The sequence below is a fragment of the Cuculus canorus genome, chromosome 5, assembly GCF_017976375.1.
Source record: "Cuculus canorus isolate bCucCan1 chromosome 5, bCucCan1.pri, whole genome shotgun sequence".
Classification (NCBI taxonomy): Eukaryota; Metazoa; Chordata; class Aves; order Cuculiformes; family Cuculidae; genus Cuculus; species Cuculus canorus.
Window position 1 is genome coordinate 19,560,616 of NC_071405.1, and position 17,576 is coordinate 19,578,191.

General features: G+C 36.7%; 1 protein-coding gene across 2 annotated transcripts in view; it reads right to left on the reverse strand.

Annotated features, from left to right (window-relative positions):
- The window catches only part of GTF2A1 (general transcription factor IIA subunit 1), a 25,543-nt gene continuing 7,967 nt past the window's right edge, over positions 1 to 17,576 (reverse strand). For both annotated transcript variants that reach the window (XM_054067415.1, XM_054067416.1), the window contains exons 3-9: positions 16,423 to 16,630; positions 13,067 to 13,131; positions 10,988 to 11,063; positions 9,078 to 9,205; positions 7,888 to 8,208; positions 5,907 to 5,996; positions 1 to 1,633 (exon numbers count right to left, since the gene is read on the reverse strand). In XM_054067415.1, coding sequence (XP_053923390.1) covers positions 1,526 to 1,633; positions 5,907 to 5,996; positions 7,888 to 8,208; positions 9,078 to 9,205; positions 10,988 to 11,063; positions 13,067 to 13,131; positions 16,423 to 16,630 — 996 coding nt within the window. In that variant the 3' untranslated portion in view covers positions 1 to 1,525. The remainder of the gene's footprint in view (positions 1,634 to 5,906; positions 5,997 to 7,887; positions 8,209 to 9,077; positions 9,206 to 10,987; positions 11,064 to 13,066; positions 13,132 to 16,422; positions 16,631 to 17,576) is intronic.

Sequence of the window (17,576 nt, forward strand, 5' to 3'; positions counted from 1 at the left end):
TGTGTCCTTTTCTCATCACCTTTCCAAGCACCCAAAGAAACCTAAAATTCTTTTGAAATGGTGAGCCACATGAACATTCCTTCCTTCCTCAACAGTTTCTGAAGTATAATGCCCATTCCCTCTCCTTATTCAAAAGTACCTGCGTTTCTGAAAGCAAGGTTTACAAGAATAACCTATGCACAAAGAAAAGGTGTTCCCTTCTCAGAAGAGGAAGGGAAGGAGGGGGGAGAAACCTTGTTGCTTTTCAGAAAAAAAGAAAAGCATCACAAAACTACACCTCTGGAAAAGGTGAGTGAAAATTTGACTACACAAAGTTTAGTGCATCTGACTGCTTGATGTTCTGTTACCAAGAGTGTTTAAAGGTACTCTAACATAATTTGTGTTCTTAAAGCTGTGCAGCTCTCTTCATGAAATTGCATGCCACCTGGAAACTTTAGAGAGATTAACTGCTGCAGGTAACTTATGGCTATACTTTTTAGTAAAGCGCATCTTCAATTAAGAGTTGCAGCCAGGATGTTAGAATTCTTATGTGATTTTCTCTACAAAAAGTTTAGTCATTCTTGTGGTGTGTTGAATTACTTGTGAATGTCTGGAATACACATGTATAAGCAAGTGAAGGAATGCATGTATTATGCCATTACCTACACATCTAATTCAAAAGGTCTCCAAAGCCTTTTAAAAAAAATCATGGAAACAATATTATTTGTTTCAGTTCAGTGAGGCCAAACCATCACCAAACAGCAAGAATATAATTAACAAGTTAAGCAATCTGACTTTTGTGGGGGATCTACAGGTGCTTAGTATTTAAAAAATACAGCCCTAAATAAAAGGTATCACTTACATGAAATTAAAATAATTTTGAAATATAAATGATCATTTTACCATTTTTTAACTGCTAGGAACAACAACCTGTTTATGGGGAACTGAACTGAAAACAACAAATAGATATAATAATTAATGAGCATATCAGAATTAAAAATATTTTCCTTATACAAGTTATTTAAAATTTAACACCTTAATTCTTACCCTTCTGTACAAAGCTTCCACGCAGCTTAAGTAACATTCTGACCATTCTCACTACCAAAAGGAAGTTTTCAAAGCAAAGATTTGTACACACAATAAGCATTTTCAGATTAATAATCTATCAAAGGGAAGAGTTCCTTCAATCAGTGGAAGAAATATTTTAAAATCTTAAATCAAGGGAGGGAAGGAGAACAAAGCCTTACATGCTAAATACCAGCTGTAGGTACCTGTATGTAGAATTGATAATTAAGGTATTCCTAACACACAAAACCAGCTCCCAGACAATGCTATATAGCTGCTACAGTCCATGGCTTGCTCATCTGAAGTAGTGTCTTTGTTGCCACATTTTACCTTTGTTCCAATACTTTTATCTGTTGTTTATTTCTGATGTGCAGATACTTATTTTGGTTGGAGTATACGTCCCAGACTCAACCTTTCCTGATGCTGATATTTTTTTTCCTTTTACAAGGAGTTTTTTTGTTTTGTTTCATCTTTTAAAACTTCACCATTCTGCATCTCCAATGGCTTTGGAAAATACATAATCTCTTCCATTAAGATTCATGATGCCGTCTTTGAGATGAAATTTCCATTTGTTTTTACTTCTATGGATCTAAAAACAGAAAAAAGTTGAACTATTACTCTGCATCAGAAACAGGTAATGCCTAAGTAAACCACAAGGACAAGAAAAAAGTGGAACTGTTAGAGATACATTGCTAAATGACCACAAAATCTTGAAAAATCAATTCTGTATTTAACTAAGAAAAACAAAAACCAATTACGCATATAGCACCATTTTCTATTTTCATATTTTAAACCAGAAACAGCAACCATCACAAAACTATGCAAGTACAGAGGCATCCCAAAATCCAAAGCATATAGCACATTTTTAGAGGTACCTGGAAAGGAAGGAGAAACATATATCCACCTACATGCTTTAATTTGATTGAATCATCTTTAATTACAACAGTCAAAACTCCACTCAAAAGCCAGACATTCCCATTTCAACCACTTTAACAGGAAGATCAACCTTTTAAACCAGCCCCGAAAGGGTCAAACACTAAGTTTTAGTAGTTGCACCCTATGTCTGATCGCCATTCTGCATGAAAGCTAGTTTGATTATGTTACGTGTAGATAGATAGCAGGAGCATCCAACTTTCTACTTCTAATATCAGAGTTTGGGTTTCTAAAAGAAGCTTTGGCTAAAAGGCAAATGGATTATTTGTAAGTCCTTAAATCTGAAAATCTCTGTGGTACAAAATGTAAAAGCTGATACAGAATATACGTACTAGTCTTATAGTCCATAATTTCTCCTCAACAGTGAGTCATTGTATATGATTTATATTCCAATTCTCATTGTAATGTATCAGATGAGAAAAGTAAGATTCCAGCACTGGGGATGGTGGAATGACGCTTCAACTTTGACCTAGCAGTCTTCCCAGTTAAAATGCTGGCCCTTTTAAGACTTAATATATAAAAAATTTATACTATTAAGATGGGAGATCAGTCAGTCTATTTGCCACAACCGAAGATATACTAGAACAAGTCAGGGAGAGGAAAGAAAAAAACTAAGACTACATTCATTCAATTTTGCTCCCTAGGGAGTCAATATTACGAGTGCCTGGGAAATAATGGTTTTTGGCTTACAGTAGGTATTTGTGTTGACACAGGATATAACAGAGTATAAAACAACAATTTTACTCATATTCTTTTCCAAAAACATTCCATACAAAAGTAACTCTTCTTTCTTCATGCTCATTTCCAAACACATACTACCTGATTACAGGAAGCAGGTTGACCAATGTGGTGAAGATCAGAAAAGATACAAGGGTGAGAAATAATTGTAATACCAGAGGAATTCTATTATCTTATCCCAACTAAGTAAACATCAATGTACAGCACAGAGGCTGTTTTAGATGCTATACCATCAAGACTTACTTCACAAAGAAACTAAATCAGGAACTCACAAAACACACAATCCTTTTCTTGGTTCAAGACAGTGTGCAGGGCTTTATGTTAGCAAGCAGAACTAAAAGCAACTACACATAACAAATATTTTCCCAGAGGTAATAAAAAGTCAATAAATCCAGTGCTTTATAACTGGATTTTCACGTATCTATATAAAATATATGTCCTTATGTTCAGTTTAAAACTAAAGGAAACTGAACAAAATTCATACTAAAGGTGAAAGTAAATTTTGAAAATACTAAAAAACACCCCAATCCCCCCAAAACCTAAACCCACACAGCAGAAGCACAGAGCAGATAAATACCCGCCACCTATCAAAAAGGGCACCAGAAAAAACGAAAGACCACCAGCACAACAAAGCGTCAGCACAACAAGATACTAAAAGAAAGCAAAGATCTTTCAAAAAACTGAAATTACGTCCAAAAGAAAAAAAATATTATGATAAACTTTTGCAGATAAAACATAAAAATGTAATTAGGTGATCTAAAAAAAAAAGTTAAGGAATTATACAAAAGGTATAAAAAACAGGAAGCCCGACTGTAATTGTTCAATTTCCATCAAGGACAGGAAGTCTCATTATCTACTATTAGTGCTGTAGAAACTGACATTAAAGTAGCATCAGAACAGATACGATCATAGCACTCAATCAATTAGTACTATTGTTCGGTCTGTGTTCCCTTTGAGCTAAAAAGTCAGTGGCTTATATACTTTACTTGCCCTTCCAAAACAGCATTCAACAAAAATCCCTCATCAGAAGCATTTTAGCTGCCGCATTTGAGCTGCCATGAATCAAGAAAGAAGGTCCTCAGATGAATAAATAAGTGAATAAAGAAAGGAAAACAAGGGTAAGAATGCAGGTTTTTTACAGTGAAATGAGATCATTCCAGAGGAGATTTGTGCTGGCTGGAGTCTACATGGCTTAAGAATTCACTAATCATCTGGAAAATGACAAAGCATCATGATGATACAAAAGAAGAGTTGCTGAAGAGCTGGAGAACGATGTTGGTGACCTAACTCATTGTGTAATGAAACAATGGTGGCATTCAATGTATATGAAGGTAAAGATAGAAAAAACAATTCCAGCTTACATGGATGGGGAAAAAAAAATGGGTTTGAGTTGACAGCTACAAATCAGGAGTGAGATCCCAATTTTTTAAGACTTTCCTACGATCACATCAGCTTAGTGTTCAATGGAGTCAAAAGCACACATGAACATTGATTGCTATCCCTCTTAACAAACTGAAGGTTCACCTGGGTTATGAATAGCTCTGATCATCCCTTCACCCTTATCTACCTGTATCAATTAAGATACAGAAGAATAAAACAGATTTGGGGAATGAAAATAAGAATAACATGTTCGGACAGCTGTACGCATAGGAACAAAAGCGTAGCTCTGATTTCGAAGAGATGACTGAGGAGGGTTAAGATGGTCTGCAACATAATAAAAGGTACCAAGGAATCAAAGAGAAAACATTCTTCTGAACAGAGAACTAGGAGATATCATACAAATCTAAGGGGATAAAAATTAGGTAATTCTCCACACTTCACATACCTAATTTATGAAACTTACTTAATTTCACAAGGATTCAAAAAAATAATCAAATTAATTTCTGACAGACTAAGGAAAAATATCCACTGCTGGCCATTCGATACAAAGCCACTATCTCTTCCTCAAGAAACAGTTCACAGAAGGATGATAAAGTGCCCTACATGAGCATTGCTACCTGTTTGCCCTTGTCTCATTGTTTCAGAAGCATCCACCATCAGCAGATGCAGAACACGGTGCAAGTGGGAACTCTGCTCAGAACAACTGAGCTAATCCTGTGGTTTTTATAGGGACAAGCTAAACAATTGTTCCGTAAAGTGAATGAGTACTTTCAGCGCACGCAGCACTACAGAGGTTAATGATGGACACTGTTCCCTACCCAGTTCACATTCTTAACTTCAAAGATGGTGAGGATTTCAGAGCAGCTTCTGGTGCTCAGCTTTAGCAGCTCCCAACAAGCTCCGACTGCTGTTCTGAGCTTCCTTACTATCCTCACAAACTACCTTGAAACTAACAGCTTTTGGATTACAGTCTGGGGGAGATAGATGGCTGGGATGTAGACACTGATGTCACTTTTCTTCTGTGTTGAATCTTTTCTTCTGTGTTGAAGTCTAAGCAGAGTCTGGGCATAACTGAAGATTTTCTAACCAAGCCATTCCTCGCAATGCAGGAGTTTTTATTTAACAAGCTTACAGCATTCTTCTGCTTTAAAAAAGATCCTTATTCATCATAGTCCAATTAATCTAGCATAGGAAAAGTAAGAGAATTCACACTGAATAATCTTCCTGGATACTACCTCAGTAAAAACAAGTGTCTGATGTCCTCATTTAATGTATATTTTAAGACAATTCCAGATATGGATGTATCCTTACATATTCCAGGGCAAATAAGCAAGAAGAAATCAGACATTATAGAGGAGGCAAGGCAGTACAGCAGAATGCACAGAAAAAATCTTCACCTTTGATAACTATCATCAAGAGATCTTTTTTCATGATCAACAAACAGCTTTCCAGAAAGCCTAAATCATAATGACTACTTCTTCTATTCATGTCCAGAGAAAATACACAAGCTTACTTATAACAGTTCACTTTTCTTGAACTCTGAGGACAGACCTTTGTTAAAGGTCACAAAAAAGATGATCAAGAAAAAGGAAACGCAGCCAAATTTTTGTAAGCTTTACACATTACCAATTTTAGTACAAATATGTCATACAAACCTGTTTTAAAAACAAACAATAGTTAATTCTTATATTACCATTCACATTACAATCTTTAGAGAACTACCTGTACTGAGCTGCCACAAAGATATAACTTAAAACTTATGACTTGATAGAAAAAGTAGAATTTTTTTTATTCTGTTCAGTAAAGATTACCTTATCATACTGGCACACAACAACATTTTCCGTATCAAACAGTTCTTGTCCTTCCTCATCACTCACATCATCTTCACTGTTAAGAGGCTCCTGAAAGAAACACATGTAAAAAATTACGCTATTTAGTAAGATCAGAACTGTTACTCTGATTACATACAGGAGACTACAGTCTTGTGTATGAACTAACTGCAGGACCTAAAACACATTTAAGGTGGGGAATACTAGGCTTTCCAGCAGAGGGCTGATGTACATACACTTCCGTCCAACCCTTGATCTTATGTCCTTACTAGTTTTAGTCTGGAACTTCAGTGTCCAGACAGGATTCTGAGCACTGCAGCCTTTTGCCATCGCAAACATTCTTGCTCCTTTACTGTAAATGTTCTGGTGCTTGCAAGTTTTCTTTACAAAATATTTATCATTATGCAGATTTTAATTTTTCTAAAGCATCTAAGTAATGGAAAGGTGACATTAGTCACATCACTCCCTACGTGCCATTAAAAATAGAAACTCCATGACTTATTTGCATTTGATCTACCACAAACAGAAACAGATCACATCACACACAGAAAGTTTTTACTGGAGAGGAAAAAAAAAAATGCTTTAAGATGATCTTGCATTCATATATACAAAATAACTACTTCTCCAGACCTTCTAGAATGCATTTTCATATCCTTTTAAAATTATTTTCATTTTTGCATCTTTACGCTAACACTCATGTTCCAGCAGAAACTGGGGAGGAGAGGGGGGAGAGAAGGCTGGTGTGTTTCACCTCATGGAAACTACAAACATTTCAAAAGCTAAAACAACCTCTAATAAATGCAGAAAAACTTTTCTGAAATCTTCTGTATAAATCTCATCTTCACTCCTGCTCCTAAATACACAAGCTAAACAGGCAAGACACTAGTGAGAAGATAAAAGAAAAGGGTGTACTAAAGGTCCCAATTCCTTCCAAAGTAGAACTATATTTAAGCCATCTCAAGAGCATTAAGGAACTGGTCCATTCATTAAGTAGCTGCTGATGAACAAAGGAAGCAAAAATAACAGACCTCTAGCATGCCGATAATAAAGTCTTGGCATATTAAAAAAAAAAACCCACAAGAATGTTAGCATTAAGGTACTACAAAAGAACAATTATTTTTTAAGCATGATGACCTATATTTATAAGACAACTATTAAAATATTCTAATTAACATCAAAGCTGATCAGTATAATGGAAAAGTGATGTGAAGCCAACCTTAAGTTCTAACAGAAAAAATACTGTTAGACACCACTGCAGACGTACTACTTTAAATCTAATTTAACTCCTTGATAAAAATTAGAAGCTTTACCTGCATATACTTCAAAGGTGATACAGACTGAAATGCTACATTTGCTCCTCATATTGGCATCTTAAGTGGAATTTTAAAATAATTGGAAAGGCTTCAGAGAACCATGGAAATTATTTGACAGTTAAAAATATTTTAGGGACAGATTTAGGCAGCAATAAGTCTCCTGACAGAGACTGAAACAACAGTACCTTTAGCTTACTAGTATCCCTCTCCCAGCTTTTTTATTTTTTTTCCTTCAATTTCTTGTGCTATCCTTTTTGCCAATCTTCCTAACTCCCTCCTTTTGGACACACTCAAACCCAAGTGGAGTTGACTATTTTTGTTTGCTTATGAAGGTTTCATAATTTCATGGCTGACCTCTCCATAACAACAGAAATATTAGGGCTGAAGTTTTTAAATTCACAACAACTAACACGTTTTGCCGTGTGTCCCTTGCCTTCACCAGCTGCATTTCAAGGTGCTTTGCTAATACACAGTTTCCACAACTTCAATATAGAACATAAAGAACTTGAAGTACAAGGATAAAAGCTATATTCTCAAAATTATTGGAATAAACTCCTATTTGAAGCATATAGCTTTCTTTCAAATATTGCAAAGAAAATTAAAATGAAGCATGAGCATGCTGCAGTTTTCTGAAATAGCGTTAAGTTTACCTCTTCAACTTGGCCATCTTCACCTCCATCTTTTTCTTTGTCTTCCTCTTCATCATCATCATAGTCTTCCTCCTCATCTTCTTCTTCTTCAGATGATGTGTCCCCTGCTCCATCAACTTGGAGAACAAGTGGTGCTTGTGGTTGTGCCTGTTGTTGCTGTGGTTGCTGCTGACCAGCTGCAGGAAGCTGTGCTTGAGCTGGTGTAGGGGCAGCCACTGTTGTAGGTATGACTTGTGTTTTATTTCCTGTAAACAGGATCTGCTGAGGCTGAATAATCACTCCTGTCTGCTGGGGAATCCCTCCAGGGATAGGAGCCAAAACCTGACGGAATATCATTCAAGTACTGTGGCTGCTAACATAAACTACCACATCACTTACAGAAAACAGTCAAAGCATATCTGACTTCCATTAACTGAAGAAATGAGTTACAAATATTCCACTTAGATACATAATTTAAACTTCAATAAAATACTTTCTTTCACTACTCTGTGTTCACTTGCTGTGTTTTGCATTGCTAAATCTACAAACAGCTACTGCCTTTCCACTCTACAACGCTATCCCTATCACCACATCTGAGTTTCAAGCACAGCAGAGGAACGTTTAAAACCAGAGGAACGTTTAAAAGCAGAGGAACGTTTAAATTCAAGTAAAATATTTTTTTTAAACCTTCTCTATAAAATATTTTACTCTCTACAAGTTATTCATAATTAAACTGCAGAACTGTGACACAATGCTCAATTCAAAGCTTACGCATTCTGAACACAGAGCTGACCATGTAGTTCAACAAAAATCCTGTTAAAACATACCATGTTCACTACTAAAATAACCAAAGCGGGTTGTGTATTTTAGGTATTTTCTTCTTTGTTATGTGACACACGACCATTCTAACCAACAAAAACATTATTAGAAGTATGCAGACTAGGATTATGAGCATATAACTATCACCAGGGGATGCACAATAGAAATTTTAAACAGTAGCCAGTCAGAATTCAGCAAGAATGAAAGTAACATTGCAAACAACATTTCAAAACTGTACTTTCTTAAAAAAAATTCTTTAAACAATGTTTTTTAAATATATAATTTCTGACTTTGTGTTGTATTTCAATTTGCTCACAAAAAAATGCAAGCCTCTTTAGTAATTACTACAATGTTTTTTCTTTCAAGTGTACTTATTCAAAGATTTTTCTTACCTGCTGTATAACAGGTGCTCCACCAGGCTGCATTTGCGGTATGACCTGCTGCTGTAAAACAACTGACTGCTGTGGTTGAATGATATACTGAGCTCCATTTGCAGTTCTAACTACTTGGAGGATCTGGCCTGTAAATAAAATAAATACCAAGCTACTGAAATCTAGAAATTCACTTTTAAAATTACCTTAGTTTAGAAGCTTCCTTCCTGAAAGGACGCTAATGACAACTCAAGAAAAGCATTTGTGTTTCTCTTTCATCTGCTAAGAGATACTGTGCTATAGCAGCTGTGTCAAAACCAAAGAATTATTATGGTTGTTTACCATCTAAAGAAGACTGTGAGATATGAAATCCAAAATACATGTGTAAGTCGAAGTGTAATCCTTTAATGCAAAGAGTATTTTAAACATTAGCTCCCCACTTACGAATGTACCTCATTTTTCAAAAAATAGATTTTACAGACAGAAAATCGACGTATAGCAAAATAGGAATACAAGTATTCACACCACAAAAATTCTACCCACTGCTAACACTGTGATATTCCCAGAGTCCTGTCAGATGTTTTTTCCTCAGATTTCTTTCCTTCCCCATACCACAACACAAAAATTCCTCTATGCTTATCTTTCTTTGCAATGTTACCATGCAGCTGCCTTTTTGAAAAATCTATCCTTACACTTATTATCCACTTTTGTTCCCATAATGTCTCCTTTTGATTTTCTTGTATTGTCCTATAGCTTTATCATTTTATACGTTTCCTCACTTCACAAAATACACCTAAGACTCTCACAGTGTTGGAGATGGCCTCCAACTCTGAAAAGCAAGAGCTAAGATACATTTCAATATTAGTTTTTCATATTTCCAATCAGAAAGATGGAGGAGGAGAAGAAATTAAATTGGATAATCCTGAATGTCATACATTTCCTTCAGAGACTGATTTTATTTCCCGTCCTCCCTTCACGGAAAAATGCAAAGCCCTATTTATTGAAATAAATAAGTATCTTTGATAGATGGACTACTTTAGTGCCTTGTTCAAGAAAACATTCAATAAGAATTTGTAACTAAAGAAAAAAAAAAACTGAACAAATGAGACACAGACTGTTCTGTGCTATGGCAGGCATAGATGTGCTTCCTTAAAAATTGGAAAGATTTTAATTTCTAAAACAGCTACGCAAGTAAATTTTATTTCAACTACACAGCCATTAAACATCCAAATGTTTAAGGCATGGAGGATAAGTCTCATGTGATTCTAAGCAGACTAGATGAACTACTTCGGCAAAAGCAGCAACAATTCTAGAGAACAAGCTTGCTCAGTTCCTCCTTTACTCTCCACGCAGAATAGATCCAGAATCAAGCTTATAAGAATCAGCATAATAAAAAAGCATGTGATGCATCAAATGTGTAGTTTATAAAAGAAACAGTTATAATCTAAACGTACACCATTACAGTATTTAAAAATGATAAATTGAAAATAAAATCAGCCTTACCAGCAAAATTAGAAATTCCACTGTGTGCTTAGCAGGCACTAGAAACCTTAAGACAGTCCTCATCAGAAATGACAGAAGTGATATTGCTTTTATAACGAGTACAGTATCTGTGCTCAGATCATACATTACAAAGCCCAGAAATTTGCAAAGGCGAGACATAACAATGCTTGTCTTCCTACTTTACGTGTTTCTCTATAAAGTGGGGAAAACTGGCACAGAATCTAACCCACACCACTATTTGCTCAGAACCACAAGGTATGTAACACTAGCAAGTCACTGAGACGAAGATTCCAGGAGTATGGTGAAAAGACTGCATTACCTTATCAGGTCCTGCTTTTAAACAGTATACAGCAGGGAGTAAACCCCAGAAACTCTCCTTCCCAAGCACTCTCAAAACCATTGTTTGATCTCACTGGTAAGAAAGTTACCTGAATTTGTAAGTATCTGCTGAACAGGAGTAACGCCAGCAGGTAGAGCCAACGTAGCTGCAGTGGCTGCAGCACTCTGAAATACAAGAAAAGCTTTGTAACCATACACGTTATTGCCAGTGTTTCATCTCACAACATATTGCCTGAAAATATGTACTTTTATTGCTCTTTGCAGTGTTTGCACACAAGTTCCTGCAGCTATTGATATGCAGACATCAATCAACTGTACAGTATACAAAATAGTTATTTTCCTTCTTTCTTCATAGGAATACAACTAAACCAACATTCAATAAGCACTGTGCCTTAAGTCAGCTCCACAGTTTCTTGGTTTATCTGCAAGCTCAGGATTTTTTTTTTTTCACCTCTGCCTTCTCTGCTCATCTACTAACAAAGTACGACACTGCATTGTTCATGTGGCAATTTTACTTACATTTTTTTGATGCAGATAAAGATATGGGCCTACGAATCTGAAGAAACATAAGGTACTGAAGTAATGATCATGTTTGCCCGTCTTGTTCTCAAAATCAATAGTAGCCTGATTTGCATTTTTCTTCTGTAAATGATCTACATTTCAAGCCCCACCTAACAGCTCTTTTGAGTGAACTTACCCATACAGCTTAATGACTGTTCATAGAATGACTACTTTTTTCTCTCAAGAGAAAAAATGGTTAGAGGAGAAGCCAAAGACTAACTGGGTAATGATTTGAACTTACAAGGAAACTGAATTCCAACACAATTATGGGAGCTCCAAATACAAAAATCTGCATTAAGTCCTTCACTTGCAGGGGGAGATGGACTTCTCCAGAGACAACTGCCTATGGAAAAGACTCCCTTTCACCACTATAAAAGAATCATGGCTGATTAGTCTTTGCTACTGAAAGCATTTAAACTTTATTCCTGGCTAGAGAGCATACTTCTGTTTATAGGAAATACAATCTCCACACATTGGCTGGTCAATATAGTAGTTACAACTGCCAAAATTAGATATCATCAAGGAAAACTGGCAAGTGCTTGTCTGCATCCTCAGGTCCAAGAGGCAGATGAATAAACTCTCATTACTCTCTGCTTCACAAGATATTCAAGGTCTGTCAGATCCATTCTTTAATAACAACTTGAATGTGTCTAACAAACACACACAGTAATTCCAAATCAATTCTGTAAGTATTTACTGAACTGTAGTCTTCTGCAGTATACAGCTGAGCTACATCTTGACAGCAGCAGAGTTAAAAACACTAAGAAAAAGGTAATGTTGATATGCTCTCGACCTCTGCATAAATCACGCTATTTGATTAACGAAGTGCACAGGTTCTTTTCTATAACAAGGTCAGCAGGTAAAGGCAATGTGAAGGCTAAGCAAGCTGCTGCAGCTCTGACTAATTATAAAACTTTATTTCATGTGCTTTTACCATAAAAGCAGTGAGAATGTAATGAATTCTGGTCTTAATACACATATCTAACTCTCTTTAGCTGTAGTTTTCATCGCTTTGCAAACAATTCTTTTTTTTTAATTATGCCAGGGCATTTAAAACAAGATAACCAAAACTAGCTTCTAGAAATAAAAACTGCAAGAAAAGGGTAAATGACCAGATTCAGTTTTATACATATGAAATTAAAGTACCTAAATAATGCGATCAGGAAAGACTGATGTGAATTGCTAAATAACCTCTTACTTGATATAAGCTCAAGTTTTGTAATAGTTAATGTTTGGGGTTTTTTTTTCCTGCATCAGGAAATACAATGTGCTTACATCAGTTAAGAGTGTTGTGTCAGTATATGATAAGCATCATTCAGATTCACACCAACAGCACTCCACCTTGATTTAAAAAAAAGTTTTGATTAAACACATCTAAAGCACAGGATTAAAGTAAGTCTTAGATTTGTTATCAAAACTAAAGTCCTGGACTACTCTTCCTAGATCAGTGCAGCAGCAAAACTCAAAGATAGCACACAACTTTATCAGTGTGTTCTAAGTAACTTTTAATCATTTGATGACTAATACCAGATTTGTGTTTACTATTTCATCAAAATAACTTACATATAAAGACAGCGTATGTATGTATAAACTTCTGCTTCTCTTACCATGCCTGATGCATTCATGTGTGGTATCAGCTTGGAATCTGGCACAATAACCTGCTGCTGAGGTGCTAGAAACAAAAAAATTTCATTTCATGAAAACTATGCAGTCTGTGCAAAAAAAATCCAAGCCAAAATTACTCAGAACATTACCCAAATGTCAGCTGAGCTTCATCAAAAAACAGCTACTGAGCAGTGTCTGATCTTACTAAATTTTATGCTCAAGACAATATTCAACAGTAGCTCTGAGAGGTGATATAGCTATTTTGACTTTACAAATCTTATATCAAGGGCTTCAGTTACCTATTCTGATCCTGTACAGCAAGATTTAAAATACATTTCTGAAATTAAAGGTATTAGTGAAACCTTGATAAACTTGCTGATGTCTAATATCCGTTCCTCAAAAACATCAATTGACAGTGGTTTTAACTCTTAAAACAGATTTGCTAGGACTGTTGCAAGATGAAGAACATTAACAGGATGCATCAGTTAGCTCGAGTTAGGTCAGGTCTAGTTAACATAGCTCTTAGCTCACGATCTTCACTCTTTCTAATGTGGCAGAAACAGAAGAAATATGATCAACCGCTCATCCCAAACAACAAAATAGTTTGGGCATGTAAAAGAAAATAGATAGCAAAACTATGCAAAAAAAGCCAGCTGATCACCTAGAAAGTCCAAGTCTATGGAACAAGCAGGTTGCCATTGTTAGCAGCAGTGATGGTAAATTGAAAAAGAACAGAGCCATTTGAACAAACTAACAGCCAACAAGGTATTCTCCACCCAATGCTATAACCAAAGACATTAAGGATACTGGAGATAACTGAAAGTTTCTGAAAAAGATTCTGGGGAGGGAAGCCCCATAACCTTGCACCAAGATCTGATGCCATGTCTCCAACTTGCATGGAACCCAGTAGGGCAAAAGAACCCAAGGAAATCTTACGATCTTGTGCCAGGCCCACACACAAGACGGAAGAAATCACCATGCTGATTGTCCTGATCTCTTCTCTGTGACTGCACCAGGTCATGCAGGTAACTAATATACCATCTCCTCCATGGAACAGACAAGCAATTCTTCTTCAAAACTATGTCTGTGATTAAAGGGCTTTCATATCGTAATTCAATTTAGCCTCCACACAGTTTTAAGTGCGTTACTAAGGGTAGAATAAGATCCTGCCTAAAGACATAAATGGGAGGACAGAGACCTCCATATTAGTTGAAGAAAGGTTGTCAGTAGAATCACAGCTATTCAGCTAAGGAGTTGCTAGAGGTTTAGTGAGTAAAATACTCAGGCTATGATGGCTGTAACTTAAGCTGAAACACCTAGATCATTTGAAGCCATGCCTATTTAGGAGTCTTAACCTCAAAATGAATTCTATCCCAGCAGCTGAAACTGAAGTATGTCTAGCCAAAATACAAAGTCCTGTAAGAAGTAAAAACAGAACAAACCAACCAAAAAAAAAAAAACCTAAACAAACAACCCCAACATCCCAGCAACAAATTCCTGTCCCCCTACTCTTCTTCTCTTCCATTTGAATACATGGTAGTTGATTTGGGGAATTTTGGGGGGAGGGTCAGGAGACTGTGGAAGGTGGACCACCCTGAGAACCACCTTACAAAGACTATGGTCTACTAAGTACCTGGCAAAGATCATGGCCTAACAAGGACCTGAGAAATGCCAGGCTGGCCAAAGACACAAAGACCAGGGCTTTCTAACTGTTGAAATCCCCATTCCCCACCCAGTCGCCCATTAGTGGGACACTAGATAGACAACTGTTGGCTGGAGCAGATACAGTTGTCAGTAGATCATGACTACAATCACACTTGACTATGGTATAAAATGAGGTCCTGCAGGAGAGCAAATTTGAGCTGGTTACTACTCAGAGTTGAGGACCTGCAGCACCAGTGTCCCTCCTCTTGGATCGGGACACTGCCCAATGCTGCCCAAGGTAACTTCCCCAGGAAGGAGAGCCCTCATCTTACAGGTTAGTCATTGTGCACATTTTGGATCATCCTCCTGAAGGACTATTTGTGAAACTTAGGAATTCTTAATGCAGTCATGTAGCAATTATTTGCAATCAACATATCTGTGGTTTATTTTTGTTTGCTGGAGTGTTAAGTAAATCCTCACTAGCTTTAGTGGCTTGTTGCCTGTTTTGCGGGTGCTTCTGCAACAGGGAGGAATTAGCATAGAATCACAGAATGGTTTCCATTGGAAAGTACCTTAAAAATCATCCAGTTCCAACCCCTCTGCCATGGGCAGGGATGCCTTCCACTAGATCAGGTTGCTCAAAGCCTCATCTAGCCTGGCCTTAAACACCTTTAGGGAAGTGACATCTACAGCTCCTCTAGGCAACCTGTTCCAGCACCTCACCATCCTCACAGCAAAGAACTTCTTCCTAATATCTAATCTAAATCCACCCTCTTCCAGCTTAAAACCATTACTCCTTGTCCTACCACTACATTCCCTGATAAAGAACCCCTCCCCAGCTTTCCTGTAGGCCTAAGTATAAGAAGGCTGCTGGAAGGTCTCCCAGAGCCCTCCCTTCTCTAGGCTGAATAACCCACCTGAAATCTGCTAAAAACACTGAAGTCTGCGACTGACTACCATGGATAAATATTTTAAGACGGTCTCTTAATAAAACTGCGAAAACTCAACTTCAGTATTTTAAAGGAGGCATATTTGTTTACCCAGCATATATGCAGTAAAATCCAGTAGTATTTATCTTAGTTATCTAGTCACAGTATAATTGCTGAAAATGTTTTCCTTAAATTATTCATGAAGAATACTTAAAAACAACAATATTGTTAAGGCCAGCTAAAATATACCTTGATCATTCACACTTACACAGTGTCCAAACTTTTAAGACCACAAAAATACCCAGCCATTGTGCTTTTCACTTGAAGCTTGTTCTACCATTAAAAAACTTCTCCTATGTACATTCAGACTGTTGTATACGTGTATATTTCACATCCTAGCATCCACTTATGCTAGACAATAACTTTTCTCTTTAATTAGTTTGCTCCTAATGACATTACTATCTCATGACTAAATTGTCAACTGTGTATGTATATTGGCTTGAAATTATAGAGCTGCGAATGGATTTTTGACAAGAATCGGCAAGCCATGTATTCTGAAAACATAAGTTACGTAGTAGACCAAGAGAAGATACTTTTGGCCAAGACAGCTCTCTTGACCCATTAAATAGAGACGAGTACAGACAAAGTTTAACATGAAGACACAAAGTCATCTATCACATAAATATTCTGCCCTACATTTACAATATATTAAGTTAGTCTAACTTCAGAGTCAGATTAGAGAGTAAATCTCTAACCTAGATTAGAGATTAGTCAGTAAATCTGACCTTGCTGAGACGCTGGAATAAGGACCTGCTGTGGCTGAGACTGCTGCTGCACAGTCTGTTGCGGCTGAGGTTGTGTGTGATGGTGGTGGTGGTGATGCTGCTGTTGCTGCTGCTGCTGCTGTTGCTGCTGTTGCACATGCAACAAAAGCTGCTCTTCTGAATGGAAGCCATCTACAGCCTTGGACTGCATCAGCTTGTTCTCCCACAGCTATTTTTGAAAAGGAAAGAGAAATCTCTGTGTGCAATTTTTATTCAACAGGATTTGAAACAATATACAGTACTCCAAAATCAAATTTGTTTTCACTGTTTATCTTGTGCAGTCTACTTAGCCAAAAAGCCCTTAGAGAACTACAGACTGAAGAGGTAACTCCACAGAGGTAATGTTTTAAGAAAAGAAATTAAATATCCCTTAAGAATTGTCAGGCCAAGTTTAACTTTAACATTCATTCTTTTTTCCAAGCACGGAAGATTCATAACAGCCCTAGGAGAAGCATAAACAGAGATAAACTGGTAACTTTAAATTTGCCTTCCAATTTTCACTTCTCCACCTTCTTTTCTTCTCACCTCTTTAGTCACAAAAATAATTCATTATAGTTTTTCTTGAGCCATTTCTTCTCAGAACTCCTCAATAAAATTGCTTGAAGACTACTGCCTCGTAACACTTCAACAGAAGCTACCAGTGTACCTAAGATAACGCCTCTGAAAAAGCATTTACACAGTTTCTACCACAATATCAAATTTGGCTTCTCCAGTATTTTATTTCTTGATGTCAGCTGACAAGTCTACCAAGAAAAGCCACGTGCAAAAAAAGCAGCTCTTGCAAAAAGACAGCAATGCAAGTATTCTGTAACATATCCAATTCAAAAAGACCCAAGACTTCTGATTTCAAATCCTGCTTGGGACTCTCTAAGTTTTCATCTTTAATACATCCTTTCCCTTCTTGTCTCTTTCCTAATTCAAACCTTTCCGACATCATTTGCAGAACACACCTGTGACACAACACCAAGGTGCTTTTCTTACAGCACTCCACTCCATTTCCACCAAGCCAAGACACAGTTTTATAGGGAAAAAAAAAAAAAAAAAAAAAAAAAAAAAAGTCTTAACCTGTTTCTGTCTAGCCAAACTCAAGATTCCTTTCTCACTCCACACATCTT